Source organism: Mya arenaria, chromosome 11, assembly GCF_026914265.1.
Source record: "Mya arenaria isolate MELC-2E11 chromosome 11, ASM2691426v1".
In the NCBI taxonomy this organism is placed as follows: Eukaryota; Metazoa; Mollusca; class Bivalvia; order Myida; family Myidae; genus Mya; species Mya arenaria.
In genome coordinates, this window is record NC_069132.1 from 19,306,659 (window position 1) to 19,331,501 (window position 24,843).

A 24,843-nucleotide genomic window follows, 5' to 3' on the forward strand; every position below is an offset into this window, starting at 1 on the left:
CAATGCTTTCCTAAATTAACTTTATTAACAGCCCATAAAAGTGGTTGTAACTTACACTCAGTGAACAAAACAAACGTTTTGGCTGTAGCTGAATTAATAAATTCAGCAAACCATTTTTGTATATAACATTTTAGTCTCTGTTTTTGTTAACTTTAAATATATATTAAAATCACCAACACTTTGAAATGACCATGCATCATAAGATCCTAGTGATTGTAATATATCTATTATAACTTTTGCTTATCACTAACAATTTGGCAATCTTTCTTAATATATATATACGATTTTAAGGATTTTAAAAGCTTTAACATATTTAAAGGGACTGTACACCAGATTGGCACCAAAAAAGTTTTATTCTGTAACGAATCTCAGGACAATTATATAATGGAATGTGTTACGCTTTGATATCATAATAGTAAAAGAAGTACCAAAATGTAAAAAAAAATGTGCGGGAGACCGGGTTCGAACCCGTGTTGCCAAAACTGCAAACTAGTGTTGTATCCACTGTGCTACGAAGGCTTACTTACACAATCGAGTGGTATATTTAAGCTATAAACCTAACTTGGTAATATCACGTGGTAACATCGACTAGCTAATGCATTGTACACATTGATTCAAGTTTTCGACAACTTTTTTTTTTTTTGCAATTTGATCATCTGGTGCACAGTTGCTTTAATATCATCACATTGTGAAATCTTTTACAAATAATAAATCACATTTACAATTCTTATAATTAGTTATGTCAAACAACAATGGCATATGATTATATTTATATAAACAACGACATGGCTTAACTTATGTAATACGCAAACATATATCAAAGAAATTGTTATTGCATCCATTACATTCATAACTAAAAAGGGTTTAATTTTTACATTACGAGTGCGACGTTTTGAATCATTTCACGCAAAGGGTTTTTCTTATATCATGGAAAAAGAAATGAGTAGTTTATAATGACGTCATATAAAAATACAATGGATCCAACCAGCAAAACTTGTAATCACTATTTCCTTTATTCAATAGTTTAATGATTTATTATACATCAAAACGTAGTTCAATCATTTCTTAACTGTTGACTTTCTTTTACCAGGGGATGTACATGGAACGGAGTGGGCTGGTATATCTTGTCTTCCATTTGAATGTACTCATCACTGCATCAATTAAATTTATCCATCTTTTGTCAACATTTGGTGAAACATATAAGGGTTGACTCCATCTCTTACAGAAGGACAATGGATAATTTGGACGTATCACCATGACGGCCAACCTGGATTACAATTTTAACAATTTAAATCGAACAAATGGATGGCTATATATTCATTTCATAAAAGAAATATTATTTGGAATAAAAGTTCAGTGTTGAATGCATAATCGTCAAAGTTGAGAGAGTAGTTCAAACTACTAATTAAATCAATTAAGCATGTTATGAGAAGAATTCACGTTAACAACAGCAAATATAAAATCCACGTAAACAACAGCCTCTCTTGAAATATCGATATTCATTAAAAGAACTAAAATAAATTTAATAAACAATTCGTTTAATGAATGAAATGAGTAAAATCAACATTTTAACACATGTTTGAGTTCTTAAATATTACTAATTACTAAGAAATGCATACAAAACAGACTCACGGCGCACACAGCGTTTCATCGTTCTACAAAATCCTGTCGATTTGAAATTTTGGCCATGGATTCCATCGTAAAAATACAAGTAAATCCAAAATATTTCACACTTGTAGAAGCAGAAAATAGTATAGTCTTTTATAGGCTAAGAAATATTTTCCCATCTTTTCTCTCAAAAAGGTTATTTAGAAATAACTGTCACTCTCTTGCTTGTTTACATCGGTTTTGAACTGTTGTGACCAATGTGAGAACCCCGTTGAAGTCACGTGATTCCTCACCCTGTATATGAAGCCCACAAATTTAAATAGCGTTAGTAACGCGATTCAACAAAAGGCCTAAAAGTAGTGATATCCATACGATCGTGCATGAGTCCTTGTGGGCGTTAAGTTGTGTTGTAAGTTTTCTTTTTTTCCTTGACTGCACATGCGTTGGTTCACAACCAAATAAAAGCAGAATATAGATATTTTAATAATTTAAATGAATTTCGGTATCAAAGAGTAAAACACTTATGATATAAGTGTTTTGAGATGCATTACCGGTGGAAAATGGGGTCAAAATATGAGCCGCTATGCGTCCCTACAAACACTCTTCTATCTCATATCATCAACGGGGATCAAATGTGGAGAAAAAATGGGGCAAAATACCGGTAATGACCCTTTATAATGAATTTGAACAAACTAATACACTTTTAGGCTAAGAAGGCTTTATAATAGCTAGACAAAGCAGTCAAAAAGTTGTGCAGATTATTGCTTGTCTTGGAAAACAAATCAAACGGTCATCATGACTGATTGTTTTAGAGTTTATAATGTCTGCCCACGCACATTTGCTGCATTATTATACATGTACTACATGTCTTGGTCATATACTCATCGGGTCTAGTATTGTTTGAGAGCGGAATAGGACAATGGGTGTGTTACTGTCGATTCTTACTGTTTCTATTCAGAAATGTGTGGTTGCGATTTTATGTGTTATGATATAAGTAAAAATAGCTATTTTTTAACTTCTTTTTTAGGGGACATAATAATTATTGTATGTTCTCTAGTAGAAGAAGTCTGAATCTCACCCATCAATAATCTTATAGTCAATACGTTATACTAAATTATACTTATCTTTCCGTGTATTTTTCTTGCTGGTAAAGTCCGAAGGCACACTAAAAATATTTCGCGTTGTAACAATTGCAATATTTATGTAAACATGTCAGCTGTCAAACAGTGAAGGCTGTGTTCGGCAATACATTTGGCAAGAGATGCGTGACAGGCCAGTACGAGTTTCGTTTACAGTGTTCATCACTGAGTACAGTATGTAATAAATAAGCTCTGATCAATGAAAGAGGTGGTTCCATCGCCAAAGAGTCCGGAAAGGAGCACAGATCCATGTTATTGTGAATTAATCAGGTAATCCCCATTTCAAGTTGTTGCAAGTTCATTATCAGCACAGGGAATATTGGTCTAAACAGTAAAATCATCTAACAATTAATTCTATACCAATATGAAACTTACAGTATAGGGTATTTTTTAATTTTGTCAAATCTCATTTAATGTTTATGGCAATGTATTATGTTGATGATATACATGTTCAAGTATGTATTAAATATAATTATGACTAGTTGACTTTAATGAGCCTTTGTCATCAAGCCACTGTGATATAAACTTAACCTTACTGTATCAGTATATAACCAAACCAGTATATCGATATATTAAAGGCATTAAATGTCGGCACCCAATTATATAACCAAGTTTACCGTGGCCATGGTAATATTTTACCCGCGATAATTAGGTACAGCTATATATGTTCTTCATCTCACTAGTAGTCACTACATGTCAATTTGAAATTTATTTAAGTTGAATCATAACCAATATTATATAAATAATATCAAAACTGTAGATACTGGTTGTGTTGTATAACCCAAGCAGTTTTTAAATACCGATAGTGTAGGTAAACATAAGGATCTTCAGGAAGCAGACTTCATTAAAAATGCATTGTTACTCAAGCATACAGTAACCTTGTAAATGGCTCGCCACAGCAAATTTGTTTGTTAACGTTACAGTATTGAAGCCATACATCTGGGCGCATTATTTAAGAACTATTGCAACCAAAGAAAACGTTCTCCTCCATATATCTGTGACAAGAATAAATGAATATTTGTTTCCACATATTGCAGTTTTAATGTTATAAATGGAACCAAGAAAATTACTCGATATGATTGCTATTTTAAAGCAGAGTGAGATAATTCCTGAAATCAGGATTTTTCCAAATTATATAAAAACAACAACATGTGTACACATTTCTCCTCAACATCACTTTCAAGGCTATAGGCATGGCCACGAGTCCTCAAACTGCCGGGAAATTGCCCAGGATCATCTCGGATATGTATCATGAATTAAATATACATATATGTATCTATGCAATGTGTATACAAAATGTACTATTATTACTGTACTACTGGGGCAACATTAAGTAAGTGTCAGAAATCAAGTTTGTGTATACTATACGAATATTCGACCGCGACCATCCGATAATCCTCAATCGACTTGTAATACTCTTAATATATCATAAGTCTGTATCACCAGGAGAACGTTTCGAAAGAGAAAACGATGTCACGTGATAGTGTATACGTAAAAAGCTCTGTTAAGAACGATTTAACCGACACGATTTCTGCAAATAATTTTATATTACTTTATATGTTCTTAATGTGCACGTCCATACACCTGTTCAATAAGTTTAATCAGTCTTATTTTTTGCAGGCAAGATGGGTCGGTGGCTGCAGCTGCTGGAAACCGGTACAAACGAGCCAGCCTCGGACGAAAACCAGTACTTTGTTCCAACAGAAGTACTTCAGCATATAGACATGGGGAAGTTTCGGAGAGGCCAGATGTTCTTTCAGAGAAATCTTTTTCAGTGCATCATTGCGATGCTTACTTCATTAGTTGCAGGCCTAAGTGTGAAAAATTTGTTAGACGTTTTAGTAGCGACGGAAAAGTCGTCAACTGCAAGAACTTCATTTTTTCGGTATTTGCACACTTTTCACCATTTATTGAAATGGCATTACGGAAATGTGTTTGACACGGCTTCGTCAGCTGGCGTGTCTATCCAGAAAGTTAGGGAAATGCACTGTTCTGCTCGAAAACTCATGCATTCTCTGGACAAAGCACCATCGAAATTGTGCGCAGACGTGTTCTGTTGTCATGGAAACATGTACGTATCCCAATACGACATGGCAGTGGTACAGAGCGGTTTCTTCGGTGCAGTGATCATGCACCCAAGAGAAATGGGCATAAATTGCAGCGTCGCGGAACTGGACGATTATGTTTACTTCTGGAGATGGATTGGTTATCTACTGGGATTAAGAGACAAATATAATATTTGTATCGGGGGATATCAAAACGCTTATGATATTTGTAAGGAAATAGAACAAGAAATTATTATTCCTGCGTTAGATAATCCTCCTCGACACTTTAATGAGATGGCACAAGCCTTCACTGACGGGTTAAACTTGTTTGCAATGGTTCCATTGTATTCGACACCCAGTGTATTAGGTCGAGGTTATGACATGATCAATAGGAAAGCACCTTTCAAGCTGTCATTTAAGGATAAATGCAGAAAAGCAGTATTATCATTATTAGTCAGTGCAGTATTTTATGTACCTGTTTTCTCAAAATTGTGTAACTGGTCGATAGAAAAGGCGTTTGCATGTCATAGAATTACATGATATTAGTCATGAAAACATTTGTTGTTGAATAAATTCTTAGATTTAAAATTAACTTGTTTTCGTTGAGAATGTTAATAGCAATTTATGGCATCGGATCAATCTTTTGACGTTTTCGACCATCTTCCAAGACGTCTTCGGGTTCCTTACCCTGGTACAGGTAATTTCAAATCCTTTTTCTCCAAGAGGTTATATTGGTATTTTTTAATAGCATTCTACATTTTACAGTGCTGCATGCATTGGCACCACAACTTTCTAATAAGAGTTTGAAAGGTTTTACTGGTACTTTTAAAAACCGGCGTCGACGTAATACAAACATTTGACTCTTTGAACCAAGAGGGTTTTCACACAGAATCTGGACTTGTCCCTGTAGTTTCCACTCTGACCTTGACCAATTAATGAAAACGGATGAGTGTTGTGGTGAGTTCTTTTTTGTAACAATTAAACATTTTTCGTTCCTAGAGTTTTTCAGTCAAATTGTCCGTCAGCTTTTAATCAAGTCAAATCACCACGTGTACTTCTTGGAATACGAAAAGTTCTCGACCTATACTGACTTTTGGAAACAATCCAGTTAGGAGATGTAGGTTAATGTGTTAGGGTTATGGGTATATGATGTTGCGGTTGTAAGGTTTTATAAAACATAGGATCTTACATGTGCGGCCATTTAATACAACCATTTATGAAATGAGATTAGGAAAAAATATAAAGCGAACATTTTGAGAGTTTTATAACCTAACCTGAATTACATGTAGTTTCATAAACTAAACCGAAATGTGAGATATAATATCACATGAGACAGTCGTCGTTTAAAATTAAGATTATATTCATTTTTTGTTTAAAAGTTTTTTAGGGATTCTGTTGGGCGAAATGACGCCAATGTCAAGTTTTATTACACTAAGGCTCGCATTAAAGATTTTCTGAATTCAGTTTCATATGTTGTACATGTATTAAATATCAACCCTTGCAATATCCTATGTTATGAAAAATTGATAATATATAAATGGATCGCAGGTCAGTCAGAGTGTGACTTACGTATGGCACAATTTTGGGACTATGTCGAAAGTCGAGCGCTAGTTACTATAGTTATCAATTATTATATGTTTACCGAAGGCTAAATATTTATTTTGTTTTATTTCTTTTTTTTTCATTTACTTTTGGTGATGGTGTTGTCCTTTAACACGAACATACACACTACTTGTGACTTTATTGTATATTAATATCACGAAAGTACGATATTCAAGTTCAAATGCACATAGGAAGGACGACCATGAAACATTGGCCAGATAAACTTCATGTTGGTTTGATGGAAATGAAATGAAGTTTAATAAAATTATTGAATGCGTTGGGTGATTTTCACGGAACATTGCTCCTGAAAATCACCCAACGCATACAAATATTCGGAAGTATATTAAGTTTCGCCAAATATTTAAAACAGTTAACAAACCCGGTAAAATAATGATTAATCGCGACGAGAAACAGAAGATAATTTGTGAAATGCCTAAATCAAAACCAAATTAGAAGTGTGATATTCCTGTACTTGCGATAAGAACGAAGGGTCAAGTTTCGAGCACCATTCCCTTACAAGTATAGCCTGTTGGCGGACATGTCAGCGGCGCTGCCATGGGAACCAGGCATGCGCACGAGCTCAACTTCCTAGCACGTGTGATTGTGTCAGCGCTCTCCCGCGCCATGCCCGAGGCGTCCAAGAAAGGTCAGTGTTGCAAAGAAGCTTACAAGTCGCTGGAATTATTATTACATGAAGTGACACAATGTAATGTATTTTCCATTTGGGGAGACATGTATACATGTACTTATGGCTGCCGTAATATCGCTTTTCAAATCAGAAGAGTTCATATTTTTAGGAGAAGAAACGGTTCACACGTGCGTGCCACTCTTTATTATTGTAAACGGGATTGATGGACATGTATAATAATAATTATAATAATAATAACTTTATTTATAGAAGGTAACACATTAAGACATAGGCATCATATTATGAAAAACATAACACACGTCTTATTTACAATGCGGCCTTCTGAAAGAACATACAAAGACACACACACACACACACACACACACTAAATAAGATGTGATGCAAATAATTAATACTCAAAACACAAATGTGAAAAACACATTTTGAACAATACCGCAAACATACATATTGTTAAAAAAGCATTATTACATTTTTTCGTCATGGCCTATAATTAGAATTAATGATCGTTTTAACATGTAAAATGCTTAGAATGGGATTTCAGAAAGGTACGTATTAAAATGTAATATGAAAACATAAAGAAACATGAATATAATACATTCATTTAACACATCAATGCTTAATAATACATCAATTTGTACCTTAATGTTAACAAGAAAACTCATCAAACTTGTTTAATTGAGTAAGTAGGACAGTCACACATTTATTTAACACCTTACTCAACAAATACATACATATAAACTATACCTGTGGTATGCATGGAATTATGCATTTAATTTTTACAACGGATTTTGCGATTGATGATGTAAATAGAACTTCTTACAGCGGGTTTTAAATGTCTTTTCCGTGTTAGACTTACGTATTTCTTCTGGTAAAAAATTCCAAACTTTCCCACTGTAGCATGCAAACGAGTGTTTCTTGTATTGTGTTTTATGTCGAAAGTGAGCAATGTCTTGTCGCGTGGAAGATCGTAATCCATATCTTGTGTTGCTAGATATCTTAATAATGTCTCTTATGTAACTCGGTGTAAGATTATTAATAGATTTAAATACCATAACAGCCGTTTGATATCTGCAACGGTATTCAAATTGAAGCCATTCTAATTTTTTAAATAATTCATGCGATGGCGTTCTAATAGGCTTAAAGAGAATAATTTTTGCAGCTCTTTTTTGAAGCAAGGTGATTCTTCTCATATGCGATTGCTTACTTTTCCCCCAAACGCTACAACAATAGTCAAACATAGGAAGTATATACGATTTATAGAACAATTGTCTCATTTGATCCGTTAAAAATAATTGAGTCTTTTTAAAAGGGCTATCTTTGCAATTACTTTCTTGCAGACAAATTCAACTTGCAGATTCCACGACAATGATGAATCAATAATAATTCCAAGCAATTTCTTCGAAGTTACATTTTCAATTAGTACTTTGTCTACGAATAAATTGAGTGCACATGCATTTCTTAATTTTGCATTTGAACCCAACAACATGCAATTAGTTTTTTGTGGATGTATTGCCATGTTGTTTACTTTGCACCAATCCGAAACCATATCTAAATTTATTTGCAACGTACGTTCAATTTCCTGCGTATTTGAACTTTTTGCATATAGTGTAGTATCATCAGCATATAAGTCAATCATGGAATTTTCAATTTCAAAGGTTATGTCATTAATATATATAAGAAAAAGAATAGGACCAAGAATGGATCCTTGAGGAACTCCAGACCTTATACACCTTCGTGAAGATTGGGAATCCCCGAACTTTACAATTTGGTGTCTATCTTTCAAATATGAAGTTATCAGTTGGACGGAATTATCACTGAAGTTGTATAATTTCAATTTATGTATAAGTATTTGGTGATCTACTAGATCGAACGCCTTTCGTAAATCAAGAAAGAGAGCACCTACATAGTTTCCATTGTCAATTCCATCAATCCAATCATCAATTATTCTTATCAACGCTGTATGACAGGAATGTTTTTCTCGAAACCCAGATTGAAATTCATGTATGACATTCGTATTTTTAAAAAATGTTTTGATTTGATCTGCCAAGTGCCGTTCAAACACCTTTGACAGTGTTGGAAGGATAGAAATTGGTCTATAATTATTTGGATCATTGCGATCAGAAGATTTATATATGTATACTTGTCTTGAAAGTTGATCATCTTTGCTATTTCAACCACGTCCCTGTCCTTGTAGTTATGTCAATGTATATACATTTGCCATAACATGCTATATTAATTAAATGCAGATTTCTTCCTGTGTTCGTCGCTGGCGGCCGCCTGTCTGTTCTATGCTTTCCTTGATTTTTCGCCGACCAGCCAACCGGTCACCCTCGCACCGGCAAAACCCGACAGCCGTTCAATCACCGACACACCTAGGACGCTACTGTGCCACGCCTCTGGCTTCTCCGCAACAGACGCGTGGCGTCACAAACCCCACATCTTTGTTGGACATTTGCAAAATGAAACCACCGTGTTCTTGTCAAACAACCAAGCAATCAATGCAGACATGTTTAAAACTATAGACATTGGAACGTGCAGCGCCCACTTCATTAGAGGAGCCTATTTTCATTGTTGCTCATACACACCGTATATTAAACAGCAAGATAAAAGAGATTTTACGTTCTTGAAAGAGGACGTGTTCGATCCTTTCATTAGATTGGACGGTCTGATCTATGGAAAACCGAAGCTTGTAGATATAACTGTCTCTATGCAGATGGACACGCGTTGTGGAAAAATAAACGTTACCGCCTTACACAGACGTAGGATTGACGTCAGTTTTGATCAGTATCCTGAAATACACATCGTTGTGGAGAACGGGTCAAACAATTGGAATTTTCATTGGTATCTTTGATAAATCATGATAAACGTCATCGTATACATTCGGTTTCTGTGTTTTAACATTCGCTCGCTTAATTGTAAATCCAATGGAAAACTGACAATGATATGAGGGTTTTACGTATAAATAAGTTATAGCACATTTCTCATTTTAAAGGGACTAGCTCATGTTGTTGTTTTTAAAAATGCACTTTCTTTTTAACGACGAAATAGTGTTGCAAATCAATATGAGTCTTAAAACTAAAATACAGAGGGCTGGAACCCTCATATATGTTCAAAAATTGTCTTTGAATTCCGCTTTTCAACAAAAAGGTTTTAAAAAGTATTACATGTATTAGGTTTATAAACGAGTCCTTGTGTGCGTGTGGTTTTGTTGTCATTTTTCTAAATTGTCCATGTCTGTACCGACGTGGGTTCGCTTCCCTATTACACCAGCATATTTTTTTTTTATACTTTAAACGTATTTTTCTGCAATTTCGGTTTCAAAGAATAAAATAGTTACAAGTGTTTTCAGATGCACTATTAGGAAAGAATGATTGCGCAAAAACATAAGCAAGTCCCTTTAAACTTTAATGGCAGAATCTGTTGAACACGCCGAGACTTTTACCTTCAATCTATCCGGCTGCATTAACAATAAAGGTCGCACAAATAGCGCATTCCCTGCTGGAACCAGAGTTACAAATATCTTTTTAAATGAAAACATTGACACAAATAGAGATCGTAACTATGGAGTATCTTTTGGGGTGCATTAACCACCTACATGTACTTTGAGCTACATGCAGACCTTTTGTGTTACTCTCGACACACCTTGTATTTTTTCCGAGATCCTTTATGGAACAAAGTTATGACTGAGACAACGAAATCCCGCGAGAGCTTGACCTTCATTGAGCATCTGACCACCAATTCCACCACGTGTGACGTTTCACCCTCAGGTTGAGCGCATGAATCCTATACGAAACACATTTTCATCAAGGGGTTGTAGAATTATGTGAATTTTTATTGAAACAATATGTAGTTACAAAGCTAAGTTCGAATGCATTGACAGCCGTGACCTTGACCTCAAGTCTGAGAGCACAATATGTTATGTGCAACATACCTGCCAATGATGTTCTGCAACCATATACAGTTTGATTGAAGGTCCATTTATATTAACACACAATATGAACAGACGGACAAGACTAACGGACATTGCGATACCTGGCTGCCTCCCCGAGAGAGGAGCATTGGGCAAAATGGAGTTTTCTACGCTAAGTACTGTACACTGTAGTCATGTATATTTATTGTCGAATTAGGTATCGATTAATTTACTATACTTAAGAAAACTTCGATGTCAAGCTTATGACAAACGGAGCTCAAAGTTCTCAAAATAGCTAAAATTAAACGTTCACCAAAATATGACCTTGACCTTTTCCGTGGACAAACATTTCTCAATATGGACATAAATTGTGATCTATTTCTCAGTGACTGCAAAACAGACTATTCAAAATGATTCGACCTCGACGTCCATTGTTTACTGATAGGCTTTCCACCAAACTTGGTAACTAATTTATTTGAACACTCTGGGCAAATTTACTGCGGAAACCTCCTACTCACGAGTTGAAACCCGGACGTATGATTGGACGTCTGAGGTACACCACAGATTATACGGAAATAGCCGATGGCTAAAATATGATTTTGTATGCAAATACAAAAGTTTGCTATCCCTTTTCCACCACGGTATCGTACAGTAATCGGAATAATTCCGTGTATAATTGGCATCAACTTGCAAACTGTGTATGTAATCATCTCGGCATTTTAATGGCACTTTCGCCAATAACTTTGAACTGATTAACCCGAAACATGTAAAGCAGCAGTCTTTTCTAAGTCATGAACATGGTTTGTAAATATATTTACAGGTATCAATTTCATCATTGCCATAAGTAACATATAAAAAATATAGAAAACTTGCTATTGAACCAAGATATCAAATGTGGCATGGATCAAAGGTTTCAAATGTGGCATGGCCCAAAGGTATTAATTGTGGCATGGACCAAAGGAATCAAATGTGGCATGGACCAATTGTATCAAATGTGGCATGGCCCAAAGGTATTAATTGTGGCATGGACCAAAGGAGTCAAATGTGGCATAGGGCAAAGTTGTTAAATGTGGCATGAGCCAAAGGCATCAAATGTGGCATGGGCCAAAGGCATCAAATGTGGCATGGACCAAAGGTATTAATTGTGGCATGGACAAAAGGAATCAAATGTGGCATGGGCAAAAGGCATCAAATGTGGCATGGACCATTTGCATCAAATGTGGCATGGACCAATTGTATCAGATGTTGCATGGACCAAAGGTATTAATTATGGCATGGACCAAAGGTATTAATTGTGGCATGGGCCAAATGAATCAAATGTGGCATGGGCCAAAGGAATCAAATGTGGCATGGGCCAAAGGAATCAAATGGGACAAATTTGTCAAATGTGGCATGGGCCAAAGGCATCAAATGTGGCATGGACCAAAGAAATCAAATGTGGCATGGACAAAAGGAATCAAGTGTGGCATGGACCAAAGTAATCAAATGTGACATGGGGCAAAGTTGTCAAATGTGGCATGGACCAAAGGAATCAAATGTGGCATAGGCCAAAGGTATTAATTGTGGCATGGACCAAAGGAATCAAATGTGGCATGGGCCAAAGGAATCAAATGTGGCATGGGGCAAAGGAATCAAATATGGCTTGGGGCAAAGATATCAAATGTGGCATGGACCAAAGGAATCAAATGTGGCATGGACAGAAGGGATCAAATGTGGCTTGGACCATAGGTATTCTTTGTGGCATGGACCAAAGGAATCAAATGTTGCATGGGCCAAAGGAATCAAGTATGGCATGGACCAATTATATAAAATGTGGCATGGACCAAAGGTATTAATTGGGGCATGGACCAAAGGAATCAACTGTGGCATGGACCAAAGGAATCAAATGCGGCATGGACCAATTGTATCAAATGTGGCATGGACCAAAGGCATCAACTGTGACATGGGCCAAAGGAATCAAATGTGGCATGGACCAAAGGTATCAAATGTGGAATGGGCCAAAGTTGTTATACACCAAAGGTATCAAATGAGGCATTGACCAAAGGAATCAAATGTGGCATGGGCCAAAGTTGTTATACACCAAAGGTATCAAATGTAGCATTGACCAAAGGAATCAAATATGGCATGGACCAAAGAATCAAGTGTGGCATGGACCAAAGGTATTAATTGTGACATGGACCAAAGGAATCAAATATGGCATAGACCAAAGGTATCAAATGTTGCATGGGCCCAAGTTATCAAATGTGGCATGGACCAAAGGAATCAAATGTGGCATGGGCCAAAGTTATCAAATATGGCATAGACCAAAGGTATCAAATGAGGCGAGGGCCAAAGTTATCAAATGTGGCATGGACCAAAGGAATCTAATGTGGCATGGGCCAAAGAAATCAAATGTGGCATGGACCAAAAATCAAATGTGGCTTGGACCAAAGGTATTAATTGTGGCATGGACCAAAGGAATCAAATGTGGAATGGGCCAAAGGAATCAAATGTGGAATGGACCAAAGTTATTAATTGTGGCATGGACCATATGAATCAAATGTGGCATGGGCCAAAGGAATCAAATGTTGAATGGGCAAAGTTGTCATAGACCAAAGGTATCAAATGTGGCAAGGGCCAGTTATCATAGACCAAAGGAATCAAATGTGGCATGGGCCAAAGTTGTCATAGACCAAAGGAATTAAATGTGGCATGGGCCAAAGTTGTCATAGACCAAAGGTATTAAATGTTGCATGGGCCCAAGTTATCAAATGTGGCATGAACCAAAGGAATCAAATGTGGCATAGACCAAAGGTATCAAATGTGACATGGACCAAAGGAATCAAATGTGGCATGGACAAACGATATCAAATGTGGAATGGACCCAAGATATCAACTGTGTCATGGACCAAAGGAATCAAGTGTGGTTTGGACCAAACAGAGAGTGTTTGTTCCCAGTGTGATTTATTCCTGATTTGAACACTTGGAATACAAAAGAAATTATAACATATCGAACAAATGAAAAAGTAGCACTAGTTAATTTCTGTTGATACATTATTAAATGCTCAAAATCAATTCGGACAGTCAAGAGCTAATTCTCTCATCCAAATTTCCCTTATATCTTAGTATTTTAGGTTTGATGATTTTTTTTTAAGAAATGTCACTCTTTTACTCTGACACACAGGATCGTGTATCACAAACATAAATACAAACCATTCATCAAAAAAACATAATATAACAAGTAGAATATGACCAATCACAAATAACTTTGATATTAACAAAAAGATAGCACATTTGCAGATTAAAAAACTCTTAAATTAACCTTAATTATTCTTTTGAATTAACCCTTTCAATATTTTTGTATAGTACAAACTTATGTTTACAATAAAACCCATCTCACAAAGGAAAATGGTTACATAAAATAGAACAAGCAAACATACAACACTGATTCATGGTCACTCAGCCAGTTTTTAACTGGCAATGAATTTTCTATGTAAAATGAAAGTTTTGATCAGTAGTGTGATTGTTCCACTTACAAAATGATAATTGATCATGATACAATTGCAATAGAATGAAGAATTGGATGTATAAAGTAGAATTAAAGCAACAGCGAACATCAGCGTATGGCAATTATCCCTGCTTCAAGCAACTTCTCAATCTTGGCCGCAATGTTGGGGTTCTTCAAATGGCTGAAAAGAGAAATAAAGAATTAGTAAGAGTGGGCTTAACTACGCAATGAAACATAACATTTAGTAAAGCCATCAGCATACTAAAGTACTTAAGGGACGGCAACAATTAAAAAGTGGGTGGAGAAGGTAAAGAACTAAAAGTTCATATTTTATTTATTTTTGAGGAACGATCTTATTTGGTAATGAGACACATATTCTCAGTGACATGTTTTTGGGTAGTTAGGAGTTAAACATATTTTACAAAAGAAGATTATATCAGATTATATCAGATTTTGGATAAAAAAGCATTCACATTATTTCAGAATTGAAGTCCTATATTTACTTTGTTTTTATGTTAAAATGTCCCAGACTACCTATTCAACAAATCTTGAGAGTTCTTAATGATATCTTGTCAAATAAGGAAGTTATTCAGAAAAAAAATGAAAAATTGATGATGAAATTTATTTTCGGGTTACAAAAATGCATATATCTTTTTAAAATAGCTGCAATCAACACAAAACCCTAAGACATTGTTGATTGGGCAGTTCCAATGAAATTTACTCATAAACTTTTAATATTAAGACATTTCCAGGAAAACATAAATGCTTTTTGATTGGAAATCTAATAAAATATTCTTTTATAAAAATTGCTCAGCTTCTTATTACAGCTTTTTATGTTGCAACTGATATATGAATACTGCTTGTAAAATATTCAACTTCAAAACTAAACAGAAATTGACTTTTTTAAACTTTTTAAATTTTGGTCCTTCAATGAACTTTTGCATAGCTGCTGGCCCTGAAAACAATGTTGTTGTTTTTCAACAACTTAAAATATTTCTTGAACATTTTTTACATCCCAAATTGGTTCCAATAACCTTCAATTATGAAAAATTATTAATTTCTGAGCAAATGCACTGATTTTACAGGCATTACCCTGATCAAGGGCCATGACAATGATTTTACAGGCATGACACTGATCCAGGGCCATGCCAATGGTTTTACAGGCATGACACTGACCAAAGGCCATGCCAATGATTTTACAGACATGACACTGATCCAGGGCCATGCCAATGATTTTACAGGCACGACAATGATCGAGGGCCATGACACTGAATTTACAGGCACGACACTGATCAAGGGCCATGACACCGATTTTACAGGCATGCCACTGATCCAGGGCCATGACAATGAATTTACAGGCACGAAACTGATCCAGGGCCATGACACCGATTTTACAGGCATGCCACTGATCCAGGGCCATGACACCGATTTTACAGGCATGACGCTTACCCAGGGCCATGACAATGAATTAACAGACATGCCACTGATCAAGGGCCATGACAATGAATTTACAGGCATGACCCTGATCCAGGGCCATGACAATGATTTTACAGGCATGACGCTTATCCAGGGCCATGACACCGATTTTACAGGCATGCCACTGATCAAGGGCCATGACAATGAATTTACAGGCACGACACTGATCCAGGGCCATGACAAGGATTTCACAGGCATGACGCTTATCCAGGGCCATGACACCTATTTTACAGGCATGCAACTAATCAAGGGCCATGACAATAATTTTTCAGGCCCAACACTGATCCATGGCCTTCAGAGTGAATTTACAGGCATGACAGTGACCCAGGGGTGCGTTTCAATAAAGATTTTTATCGTAAATTGAAATTATCTTAGTGTCATAGTTTCATTATTTTATGACATATTTGAGTGAATTGAACTTGAGTCAGCATTGAAAATGAAGACCAAATTGAGTAAATAAAAATAATTGATGTACATGTATTGTTAATCTTTATACATATTTAAGATAATTGAAGTTACGACTAAAATCCTTTATTGAAACGGGCCCCAGGGCCATAACACTGATTTTACAGGCATGACACTTATCCAGGGCCATGCCAATGATTTCAACGGCACGACGCTGAACAAGGGCCATGACAATGATTTTACAGGCCCAACACTGATCCATGGCCTTATGACTGAATTTACAGGCCCAACACTGATCCATGGCCGTTAGTCTGAATTTACAGGCATGACACTGATCCATGGCTGTTAGTCTGAATTTACAGGCCCGACACTGATCGATGGCCGTTAGTCTGAATTTACAGGCCGATACTGATCCATGGCCGTTAGTCTGAATTTACAGGCATGACACTGATCCATGGCCGTTAGTCTGAATTTACAGGCATGACACTGATCCATGGTCGTTAGTCTGAATTTACAGGCCCGACACTGATCGATGGCCGTTAGTCTGAATTTACAGGCCCGACACTGATCCATGGCCGTTAGTCTGAATTTACAGGCCCGACACTGATCCATGGTCGTTAGTCTGAATTTACAGGCCCGACACTGATCGATGGCCGTTAGTCTGAATTTACAGGCCCGACACTGATCCATGGCTGTTAGTCTGAATTTACAGGCATGACACTGATCCATGGCCGTTAGTCTGAATCTACAGGCCCGACACAGATTTTACAGAGTACTTACTCTTTAAGTGCGCTGGGATCTCGCTGCATCTGTTCCAGTATGAGCCTCATGGCGGGGTCACCCAGTATCTCCTGTATCTCTGGGTTCTCCATGGCACGTTTCCTTACTGCCTCTGGGTCACTGTTCTCCTGTACTACAGAGCTCCGGTAACCCTGCTGGGCCTCCTAGAAAGAGAAGGTAGAAAAAAGGTTTAATAGTTACCTGGTAAATAAGTTACCTCGATGTTCATACTTGACTTAGTAGTGATCTTGCTGTGCCTATTGACTGTGGGGTAGTCAGTAGATTACACACAACATTAAAATACTAATATATGGTGACCCTGCTGGGTCTACAGACAGTGGAGTAGTTAATAGATTTCACACAATATTCAACATCTACTACTAGTAAATGGGCCTCCAGACATAGTCATTAAGATAACGAAGTCATATAGTACATTACTATAGGTGATGACATAAAGATCTGCTTTATACATGTAAATGTAGTACACAACATCTGCTTTACATGTACACAACATCTGCTTACATCTGCTTACATGTACATTATATCTGCTTACATGTACATAACATCTGCTTACATGTACATTACATCTGCCTACATGTACACAACATCTGCTTTCACATACATAACATCTGCTTACATGTACATAACATCTGCTTCCATGCACATAACATCTGCTAAAATGTACACAACATCTGCTTACATGTACATAACAGAGCTTACATGAATACAACATCTGCTTACATGTACATAACATCCTGTACATGTACATATCATTGCTGTGGCAGCTCTTATTCACCAGTTTTAGTCTTCTAACAATGTAACAGATCATATAATACTGCTGGATTAATTAAGTGCATTCACGATGGTTCTCAAAGCCAACATTATCAACTATCATGTAAATACTGATGACTTTAAATGATTAATAGTATCAGCTTTTAGTGTAAGACTTACAGCACAGTTTGGATCCACTTCCAGGGCTTTCTGATAAGCCATTGCTGCTTTAGATGTATCCTTCATTGCCGAGTAGATAGCTCCCTTCCGTAGGTAACCTTTTACTGTAACACAAAAATGCATACTGTTACTTGGAAAGACCTGTTTGATGCGCCTTTATTATCATATTTCTATTGTCTGTGATGTAATTGTTTAGCTGATGCAGAGGTACAAGTCATGTGCACTATAATTAACTTTTTTAACAATAAAATCTTTTTCCTACTATTTTTTAACATTTTGTTAAAGGTAACATAGACAAATAGATAAATACTTACTAAACGTGGAATCAAGCTTTATACATTGATCACAATCTCGCAATGCCAAGTTAAACTCCATAAGTTTGGTATAGCATGCTGCTCGGTTGCTGTAGAGTCGAGCGTCATCTGGGTTCCTTTTTATTGCCTCCGTATAGTGCTTCAATGCTTCTGGGTAATTTCCTGCAAACAACGCATAACATTGTTCAAAGATATATACATGTATACAGAAGATTGTTTGACAAGTAAAATATTTCAAGGCAATATCTTGAGACTAAAGGTACATTGTTCAGGAGACTGTGTTATAGGTACTACTTTTTTACTTTCATTTTCCTGTTTATGTTTTACATGTGTGACCCCAGAGCACTTGGTATGGTCATTGATTCTTGTTTTCCATTAGCTAGTGCATGTGTATAACAAAAGCATACTTCAATTTAAACTAGATCCAATTTTATTTTGTCCACCAAACACAATGGAACATCTGTCAAGCCAACTTGTAAGCACTTTTGCAATTGTAATCCTTTCGTGCATTCAGACTTAATATCAGCAGTAATTTAAAACTTTACAATGTAAAAAAAGGTTTACTTAAACCTTTAAGGTAGATTTTCAATAACTGTGTATGTATAGAGAAATGCTGGTTACAAACGAACCACTTGTACACATGTTTGTTTTTTCAATTCTTAGTATTACATTAAATCATATTTGTATGATTTAGTAAATTGGACTTCCAGCGATGATCCGGCACATGAGTAGACTTGAGACTGGTATGACGTTAAGATCTCATGAAAGGGTGAAACCCCCAGTAAACTCCTTTCTTCACTGACTGTTCCAAGACAGTAACTTAAATTAAGAATTGATCCTTATTTTTCTTGCACTCATACAATATGAACATTCAGGGGAGATTTTGCAAATCCCTGAAAAGCCCTAGCTCAGATTCAATCATTATATTTACATTTTCAAGATTTTTTAATTCGTGTTCAACATTTACATAAGCCAGGGAAGTGAGCATCAAAGGAAACAAGCCGGCATTTAGAAATATTTTTTTAGTACATTGTAGTTAGTTCTCTATGCATGCTGATTCACCTGCTTCCAATCAGATCATTCCTTTGAGTGAAACACCAAATAAAGAGGTCATTAAAGAATGACTGGTTCATGCAAAATGAACGCAGATTTTATCATACAAAAAATCAAGTGTGAATTTCAATATATTGTATTGAAAATCAGTATTTTTGTGCATGTTTGTTATCAGAGTTTGTTGTATTGTGACGTTGAATGTAGCTTGCTGATAATCTTACAGCCCATAAAAAAGTTCACAGTAAATATTTTTGGATGCAGGACTCATCCCTATAGTTTCAACTAAATCATTACAGGCAGTTGTCTTTACCTTTCCCGAAAAATTCATTGCCTAGAACTTTTTCCTCCATTGCCCTTTCTGGATTCAGGTACGCTAATCTCTCTTTTTCTTTCATTTGTTTCTCTATCTGCGGGAAAAAGGAAATGCATCATTTAAAACAATTCAAAGTAGACCACTTTAATAGATATACTTCACCTTACACCAAAAATAAATATCCAAAACCTCAGAAATTTACTATATTCATAACAAATCCACTATTCTTAATTCAGAACAAGCATAATTCTAAACTTTAAACTTCTTGTTTAATAATGCAACAATCATCCTTAATTCTTACCTCAATGACCTGTTTTGCGATTTCAGGAGCTCTATGTTCTGACAGAGATTTGTTGAGATATTTTAAAGCGTTTGCCTCATCTCCCTTCTTCAGGTAAGCCTTCCCACATCGACCTAGGGCCCTGTACAATAAAAAAGACGTTGGTGTTCGATTCAGAAATAATTCTTTCAGTTGGTGTTCGATTCAGAAATAATTCTTTCAGTTGGTGTTCGATTCAGAAATAATTCTTTCAAAGAGAATCCAACTCTTGTTATACAAGCTCTCCAATCTTTCTACTGTAAAGCAAGGTACATATCAACTAAATCTTAAATACTGTATTATATCATGCATAGGATGCACGTTTTTACCCCAAATTCTCGTCTTAAAATTTGCCTGCGTCCTTTCTATGCTATTAGAATTTCATCTGTTTTTGTTTTTTCTAAGTCCATTTCAGGTCGAAAATATCGGACTGGGGACAAACGCGGTAATAGTAAGTATCTGTACTGCGTCACCGAAGAGAACAACTGACATAGGTAAAATCACGCACGTTAACACACGCAAAAATAAATTGAATGTTTACTTCAAAATGATTTATTGAGAAATAAATTGAAAACAAACACGAGTGTTTACTTTTTACAAAAGGGACGCTACTCACAAAAACTCGATGTGAGTCAGCACTTTAACTGGATTGAGTTATAACGGCAACGGAAAATCGGGAAAGGAGGTATAAAATATTAATTAATCGTTGTTCATGATTTTAATGTTTCGATATTTTACAAAACATTTTGTTGTATGTTACTGTTTTAAAAAATTAATAAAGGAATGTGCATCACGCAAAGTAGCATTATTGTCAATATCAAATCTTTTCAAATGTGCAGAGGTGTGAAAAACACCCGCTGTCTGTCATTAGAAAAACATCAATAGAGCACTTTCCCCGACGTGCCTTCCGCTGGCAAGGCTAATTACCGACACGCATTAATTTTTCCGCTGCATCCTATCTTATATATATTAAGGGGTTTTACCCGTTTTTCTCAACTATTTTTTTGCCTGCGTCCTATCTATGCTAGCGTCCTATACATGATATAATACGGTATACCATGGTACTGAAAATCGCATTTTAACAAATGGTTTGGCTGTTTCTTTCTGTGAAATATGCTAAAAGCTTAACGCTTACTTGGCAATGACTTTGAAGTCTGCCCGATTTTCCCTGCCCACATCCACGGCCTTCTCGCATGTGGCGATACACTGGTCAAAGTCCTGCTGCTCAAAGTACACAGCTGGAAAAATACAACATAAGGGACATTTATACCAACTTGTATTGCAGTATTGCTTATTTTTTCATAAATACAGGGTATGAAACTGCCATGAATATATTTAAACATTCAGACATCAAGTATACCTCAATTATTAAATGTACACGTCAATGTTTTTGAGACCATTTGTATACAGAAAAACAATATCACAGAATATTTTTATCTTCATGGCCTGCCTCTGTAAATACATTGCATTATCACTTCCATCTGTCTTTATTTCACACCTATTCACAGACATACCACAAGTCCCACCTACCAGCTTTGTTATTGAGGAAGGTCATGTCTGTGGGGTCTAGCGTCACAGCCTCCTCATAGTGCTGTAGTGCCTCCTCAAAGTTTTTGGCCTTGTATGATGCATTGCCCTTCTCCTTTGCTGCCAGCGCCTAGCCAAGAGGTAACAAGGGGAATAATTAGTGTGGGCCTCTTCAGGGTAATAATCATATCAAAACAGCTAAAATTGGACATGTTTATAGTAGGACCATATCACTTAGTACATACCAGTAATTGGTCACTCCCAACAGCAGAATCTATAACCCTCTACCACTATACACTAAAGAACATTGGCTCTACGGAATGTCAAATAACATTAAGCAATTGCAAGTAGAGTAACATTTACCCCGATGAAGTATATGGAATAAAATCATCAAAACTGAGAACAGAAGTTAAAAAAAGTGAAAACAGCAGGAATGAAATAAAAATGACAGGAAATATATGCATAACCAACACCATGCAGTTTATCAACTGTTTACATACTTGTATGCAAATTGCTAATGGCAGTTTGTTTTGAGATACCAGGTATATGGGTACTTTCATTGTTCACCTTTTTCTGTTCTGCAGATTGTTCATTGTTTTTTTTATCAGAATTCTTAGACTGATTAGAATCTGAGGAATTATTTGAAGGCTGAGGTTTTGAGGCTGGAGGGTTGGCAGAGTCTTCCTCGGGAAAGTCTTCAGGGCCCATCATGTTGAAGTCCATACCCATGAGAACTCCCAGACAGCTTATCATACGGGGATCATTGATGCTTCTGAATAAATATAAATAACCATGTTCTCATTCTCATAAGCATAGTCCATTGAACTTCATTTAGTTACATTTTCAAAAACAATGCATCTTTTACAGATAACAATGTCACTCAAGATACATGTCCACTTAACAACACTGGAAAGAACATATCCCTAGAGATGTAATGGTAAAAATTCAAGACAATTTCCTCCTTTCACCACTTACTGTAATGAATTACTCTGAGTCATCATCAAGATCTGGGCTCGGAACCTTGGATCTTTCATGTAAGCTGCAGTTTTGGGATGAGACTCCAGTTTCTGAATGGCCTGTGGATCTTTGAACGGGTTTGAAATGGGCTGGCTTCCACCTGGGCCTGCAATATATGAATAACCACAATCTGAAATAACTGTAGTCAAGAAATCCAATGCATAACTGCCCAGGTTAAACTTGTAGTATCCTGCTTTTCTGATTAAACCAACATTTGATTTAAGCTTGTATTTATTCAATGGTAACAAAACTAGATTCTAAGTGATGGACATTAACAATTTTATAGAATGTGAAATACCAATTATCCCTTGTTCACACAATGTAAAATATAGGAACCTGTTAGATTTGACTCTGCATCCTTAAGTCCCAACTTCATCTGTTCATTATCAGGCTCTATCTTTAAACCCTCTTCAAAGGCTATCTTCGCTTCTTCATATCTGTTCAAATAACAGAGGGCAGTTCCTTTCCTGGACCATCCCTGAAGTGAAATGAAATGTTACTGTGATGCACATGAGAAAATTCTCTTTGTAGAAACCTCAGCTATGTAATGCTATCACAATTAAAATTATTCAAAACTTACAAAACCTTGGATATATATTATGATTAAAAAGTTAAAAAGTGTATATACCTTCATCCAATCTGGTTTTAACTCTATCACTTTTTCAGCATCTTCCAAAGCTTTCAAATGGTTTCCTGCCTTGGAGTAGGCTGCTGAACGATTGCTGTAAAGAACAGCATTGTTATCCAACGTCAGAGCTTCTGTGTAGAGTCTGAGTGCCTCTTCATAATTACTCTCTGCCAACGCCTTGTTGCCCTCTTTCTTCAATTCCTCAGCCTTCAAATTATTTTTTTCAGAACCACTGTTTACATAATTATTTGGTACAAAATCAAATAGTCTAACACTTTCAAAAAAATGTAACCAAATATGTATCAATGTTATCCCTGAAGTTTAAAATCTTAGGCAGCATTTGCTGATATTGCCAATCAACAGAAACTTATAAAATTGTGACGTCAACACTCTTGTTATAATTGAGGATGCCGTCTAGATCTAGTCACTTTGTAACATACTTGAGTCATTTCTTATTTTGAACCCTAGGGGTCAATCAAAAGTTATTTCGAACTTTCTACAGGTTCATTTTGCACATAGAATGTACAACATTTAATTGAGCCTGCACAGGATAAAAAATTTATAACAATTTTTGCATCAGTTGGTTGGGTACAAAGTGACCAATGCTAGGGTACGAAGTGTTTTGCAAACTTTTTTCTTTCAAATATGTTTCAAAGCAGTGAGCACTTTAAATAAATTATTCTCAAATAAATCAGTGCATGCTATTTCAGATATTTTTGTCATACATCAGTTAACTTTTCAAGACAGTTTTGTCATACGTTGGAGTATTTATTTTCTATTTTGTCAATAAGTTATTATCAAATCATTTACTATTTCAGTATTTGACATAAATCTGAAATATTTTTGTTTCAAATTATGTACATTTTAGCAATTGTGTGAAAAAAACACAACTAGAACAGCTGTTTTTCTTCCACTAGTGTTGGTTTGGCAATAACTTTTCAAGACTTTTATAAAAAATAAATAAATTCATACTATTTGTACATAGCAAAAATGCAACTGGGTTACTTAGTGGGTAGGAAATGACTAAGCCCTGCCACCCTAGTCGGCTAAACTGGCTGTCAACAAGTCTTTTGATGTTTTTTTCACTATGAAAGACTCGAGACAAAGTTACACTGATACATAAGAAATGTCTAAATAGTAAAAGTATTCCTGAATGCTCATTTTTGCAGCTACACTTCCTCCAACAAACCTCAGCTCAATACTTTCAAGGACAAGAACCTCAGGATCAAATAAAAAGATTTAAACCCAAACCTTCCTAAAAATAAATGGAGTTAATGATGACCGTGAAATTGTTAACTACCCAAAGTGCGCATAAGAAATAAGATCAATCACAGCAAATGGACAAGGAACATTAAACAACTGGTGGAGAAACCGGCTAGTTCAAGTACTTGCAGTAGCATTTTTCATAATAAACACCATGCGAAATAAAATTAAGATAAACAAAGAGTTTAAAACTGATGACACAGAAATAACTGAGAATTCACTTTAAACACGCACACACACAAACAGTAATTTAACACCAAAACGAAACAAATCTAAAGATACCTTTTCCTTTGCCTGTGCCATGTTTTTAGAAATTTCTCGAAGCTATTAGAGTTATCTCTCTTTGCGATTTAACCA

At 35.9% G+C, this 24,843-nt stretch overlaps 3 protein-coding genes across 3 annotated transcripts; 2 read left to right on the top strand and 1 right to left on the bottom strand.

Annotated features, from left to right (window-relative positions):
- The first annotated feature begins 2,818 nt into the window (after nucleotides 1–2,818).
- LOC128209419 (uncharacterized) lies at nucleotides 2,819–5,374 on the top strand. The gene is made up of 2 exons (XM_052913444.1): nucleotides 2,819–3,017; nucleotides 4,368–5,374. The coding sequence occupies exon 2, from the start codon at nucleotides 4,373–4,375 to the stop codon at nucleotides 5,330–5,332; it is 960 nt and encodes a 319-aa protein (XP_052769404.1). The 5' UTR covers nucleotides 2,819–3,017; nucleotides 4,368–4,372; the 3' UTR covers nucleotides 5,333–5,374.
- Nucleotides 5,375–6,923: 1,549 nt separating this feature from the next.
- On the top strand, nucleotides 6,924–9,985 carry LOC128209694 (uncharacterized). Its single transcript, XM_052913856.1, has 2 exons — nucleotides 6,924–7,040; nucleotides 9,290–9,985. The coding sequence occupies exons 1-2, from the start codon at nucleotides 6,950–6,952 to the stop codon at nucleotides 9,892–9,894; spliced, it is 696 nt and encodes a 231-aa protein (XP_052769816.1). The 5' UTR covers nucleotides 6,924–6,949; the 3' UTR covers nucleotides 9,895–9,985.
- A 3,869-nt stretch (nucleotides 9,986–13,854) lies between these two features.
- On the bottom strand, nucleotides 13,855–24,841 carry LOC128209020 (stress-induced-phosphoprotein 1-like). The gene is made up of 13 exons (XM_052912817.1): nucleotides 24,769–24,841; nucleotides 23,224–23,430; nucleotides 22,932–23,073; nucleotides 22,554–22,701; nucleotides 22,146–22,350; nucleotides 21,582–21,708; nucleotides 21,187–21,289; nucleotides 20,034–20,154; nucleotides 19,730–19,826; nucleotides 18,367–18,528; nucleotides 18,053–18,156; nucleotides 17,102–17,265; nucleotides 13,855–14,621 (listed from the first exon to the last, which is right to left on the bottom strand). The coding sequence occupies exons 1-13, from the start codon at nucleotides 24,787–24,789 to the stop codon at nucleotides 14,549–14,551; spliced, it is 1,674 nt and encodes a 557-aa protein (XP_052768777.1). The 5' UTR covers nucleotides 24,790–24,841; the 3' UTR covers nucleotides 13,855–14,548.
- Between the last annotated feature and the right edge of the window lie 2 nt (nucleotides 24,842–24,843).